Source organism: Rhinolophus ferrumequinum, chromosome 2 (assembly GCF_004115265.2).
Source record: "Rhinolophus ferrumequinum isolate MPI-CBG mRhiFer1 chromosome 2, mRhiFer1_v1.p, whole genome shotgun sequence".
Classification (NCBI taxonomy): domain Eukaryota; kingdom Metazoa; phylum Chordata; class Mammalia; order Chiroptera; family Rhinolophidae; genus Rhinolophus; species Rhinolophus ferrumequinum.
In genome coordinates this window covers 7101917-7105671 of record NC_046285.1, presented here as the reverse complement: position 1 = coordinate 7105671, position 3755 = coordinate 7101917, and the positions used below count along the sequence as shown (strand labels likewise).

The window sequence follows — 3755 nt, the reverse complement described above, 5'->3', positions numbered from 1 at the left end:
TTGTATCTGTTTCTTCTTGTCCCTTTCCACTTAGCAAATGGGAGACAAAAAGAAGAAAAGGGAAAGGAGTATGGTTGGCTCGCTCATTCTGTCTCCCTAAGTTCTAATTTTTTGTGGAGGAAGGTATATGTAGGACAGGGAACAGGTTCTGGCTGTTCTGAAATGTTGGGCATATCAGCTAGGCGTAAAGTTGTCACTTCTCAGAGAACTGTAAGGTAAAACTGTCAGCTTGGAATGCCTCGGTGTGACATGAGAAGTCACAGCTCTCATTCTCTTAGCAGAGAGGTATCTACTCTGTGAACGGAACTCAACCCATACCAGCTCCCGACTTGAAAGAACTTTTGTTCGCAGTATGGTAATAAATTTGGGCCATTTTCCTTTTAGCTTGCCACATTTGTCTTTTTTAATACACTCTTGCCCACATCTTAGATGATCTACAAAAAAGAACAAAAAACTATATATAAATGTATTTTTTTTTTTTTTTGGCTGGGTACAGTGAACTTTATTGATGGTGCATGACAAGGCTGGGCTTCCTCAGCCCCTCCCCTTTAGGGGCTTTGGGAGGGAGACGAGGTTAGGAGATTCTCAGTGTGTTGGGGGATCAGTTTGGGAAAAGGACTCCCCAGTAGTCGAGGGCCTCTCTTCCTCTTGCTGGGGCTGGTGGTCCAGGGGGTTCTTACTCCTTGGAGGCCATGTAGGCCATGAGGTCCACCACCCTGTTGCTGTAGCCAAATTCATTGTCGTACCAGGAAATGAGCTTGACAAAGTGGTCGTTGAGGGCAATGCCAGCCCCAGCATCAAAGGTGGAAGAGTGGGTATCACTGTTAAAGTCGCAGGAAACAACCTGGTCCTCAGTGTAGCCCAGGATGCCCTTGAGGGGACCGTCCGATGCCTGCTTCACCACTTTCTTGATGTCATCGTATTTGGCAGCTTTCTCCAGGAGGCAGGTCAGATCCACAACCGACACATTGGGGGTAGGGACGCGGAAGGCCATGCCAGTGAGCTTTCCATTGAGCTCAGGAATGACCTTGCCCACAGCCTTAGCAGCGCCAGTAGAAGCAGGGATGATGTTCTGAGCAGCCCCTCGGCCATCACGCCACAGCTTCCCAGAGGGACCATCCACGGTCTTCTGGGTGGCAGTGATGGCATGGACTGTGGTCATGAGTCCCTCCACGATGCCGAAGTTGTCATGGATGACCTTGGCCAGGGGGGCCAAGCAGTTGGTGGTACAGGACGCGTTGCTGACAATCTTGAGGGACTTGTCATACTTCTCATGGTTCACATCCATCACAAACATGGGGGCATCCGCAGAAGGGGCAGAGATGATGATCCTCTTGGCTCCACCCTTCAAGTGGGCCCCTGCCTTCTCCAAGGTAGTGAAGACCCCAGTGGACTCCACAACATACTCAGCACCAGCATCACCCCATTTGATGTTGGCGGGATCTCGCTACTGGAAGATGGTAATGGACTTTCCATTGATGACAAGCTTCCCATTCTCAGCCTTGACTGTGCCTTTGAACTTGCCATGGGTGGAATCATACTGGAACATGTAGACCATGTAGTTGAGGTCAATGAAGGGGTCATTGATGGTGACAATATCTACTTTGCCATAGTTAAAAGCAGCCCTGGTGACCAGGCGTCCAATACGGCCAAATCCGTTCACTCCGACCTTCACCATCGTGTCTCAGGGTCGTGCTGGTACTGCGCAGGAAGACGCGGCTGTCTGTCGAACGGGAGGAGCAGAGAGCCATAAATGTATTTTTAAATACAAATAACTTCCTACTTTGTGATCTGAACCAACCAACAGTTCATAGCTATGAGCAATATTTCCATATCATTCTTGAAGCAAAGTTGGAGTTCATTTTAATGGACAATGGGTAGTAAAGCATGAAGTTTCTGATTAGTGGGGGTTCCTCCCAAACACCCTACAACACTAACAATATGGAAAACAAAAATTACAATCCGCAAAGTCACAATTGTCATTTTATTTCCTAATTTTAAAAAGTTTACCTAAGTTTTTATTGTATTATGCATTATCACTTCTAGGAGATCATTTTAGAGAGAAGCTGCTCCTCAGGAATTAACCTTAAATTCATTTAGTCTCAATGTAAACACTTAGAAATGGGCTGGGGTTGTTTGATTTTTGACTAGCTTAAAATGTTCCAGTGTCAAAATGACTGTGAGCAAAGCAGTCAGGAAATATAATATGTCACATGTTAAAGAGTGTGGATTTCATTCTGTTAGTAAAGAGGGGAAAGAGTGAAAAGTGTTTACCATAGAAGTCAAACCATGAAATTAGTGATTTAGAGAATAGCTGCTCTGAGTGCAGCATAGAAATAGATTGAATGGAACAAGAATGAGGTAGGGAATCCACTTAAGAGTTTGATGTCAGTGTAGAGACCAAAGGGTAGACCAAGGAGGATTTGAGAGGAGAAGGATTCATGTCCTTGGAAGATGGAATAGGACATATTAGATGAGGTATGAGAGAGAAAAAGAAAAAAGTCAAAAATAAAAGCCTGGTGTCTGGCATGATCATCAGGATAGATTGGGGCAGAATTTACTGGAATAAGTAACATAAGTAAAAGAGCAGTTTTGTTGGAAGTAAAGATAAATTTGGTTTTAGTCCTCTTGAGAGCAAGACATCTGTATGTTGTAATGTGGAGACGGCCAGTTGAATATCAGGGGATACAGCTGGCGACCAATCTTCCTGTTTGCCTGGTATTTTGCTGACTTTTAGCGCTAACATCAGAAAAATACTGGGAAAACAGGGATGAGTTGATCACCTACAGGCTAGAGATATGGATTTGGATATTGTCCTCATAATGAGTAGGCACAGGCTTATCCTCATGTCACTCTTGTCACTCCCTGAATGTATTTTCTTTTAGCACATAATATAATAAAATTATTATATTAGATTAATTAAATAAATTAATTATTTATTATTAATTATAATTATTTATTATAAATTATAATATATTTAATTATATTATATTATTAAATTATTATATTATATTATATTATATTATTTTATAATAAAATTATTAAAGTTGCAAATGCAACTTTCATTGCCACCAATATTTTGTATATCGAATTTTATATATAAGATTTGATGTCTCCCTCCTCCCCCAAATTTTACGCTCCATACAATAAGGATTATATCAATGTTTTCCTTTCCAAGGACTAGTCAGGATATTTAAAGTAACTTTTAGTAAATGGAATTGTCTAACTGATATAAAAAGTTAAACCCTTGAAGACATCTATTTGAGAAGGAAATAGGTAAATGAAAGGACAGCACCACAGTGATATATGCCAAGTTCTTCAGAATTTTCCCAATTTTTGATCAAAGTCTTCTCTGTAAGGATTGCACGTGTAAGAGTACATAGAATGAGATATTGCAAATTATAAACATTAAAGCACTTTGCACATTTTGTTTTTGTTAGCCACCGGTAATTGATTGTTACTTTTTTCTTTGAAGTTAAGTTCAAAACAGGCTTTCTCCGAAGATACAATAAAAACAGAGCTGTGCAAACAATGAGGATTAAATTATATCCTAATTTTAAAACTCAGAAGATGTACCATGATAATGTTAGGAACAACTGAAATATTAGCTCTGATGAACTTAAAGAAACTTGTCTTTCAAATATATCAGTCCTTATAATTAAACTCTGCGTTTTGTAGGTATTATTTATAGTTGTGTAATATACACTTCTGACTCTGTAATGTGGGATGAAAGCATTATGTCTCAGTCTAGATGA

General features: G+C 40.5%; 2 protein-coding genes across 2 annotated transcripts; both read right to left on the bottom strand.

Moving 5' to 3' along the window:
• Positions 1 to 469: 469 nt before the first annotated feature.
• Positions 470 to 1742, bottom strand: LOC117014313 (glyceraldehyde-3-phosphate dehydrogenase-like). The gene has a single exon (XM_033092017.1). The coding sequence runs from the start codon at positions 1676 to 1678 to the stop codon at positions 1448 to 1450; it is 231 nt and encodes a 76-aa protein (XP_032947908.1). The 5' UTR covers positions 1679 to 1742; the 3' UTR covers positions 470 to 1447.
• LOC117037790 (glyceraldehyde-3-phosphate dehydrogenase-like) lies at positions 677 to 1297 on the bottom strand. The gene has a single exon (XM_033134263.1). The coding sequence runs from the start codon at positions 1295 to 1297 to the stop codon at positions 677 to 679; it is 621 nt and encodes a 206-aa protein (XP_032990154.1).
• Positions 1743 to 3755: the final 2013 nt, after the last annotated feature.

Coding starts and splice junctions, on each gene's coding strand:
- LOC117037790 (XM_033134263.1), bottom strand. CDS start 1,297: ATGTTTGTGATGGATGTGAACCATGAGAAGTATGACAAGTCCCTCAAG.
- LOC117014313 (XM_033092017.1), bottom strand. CDS start 1,678: ATGGTGAAGGTCGGAGTGAACGGATTTGGCCGTATTGGACGCCTGGTC.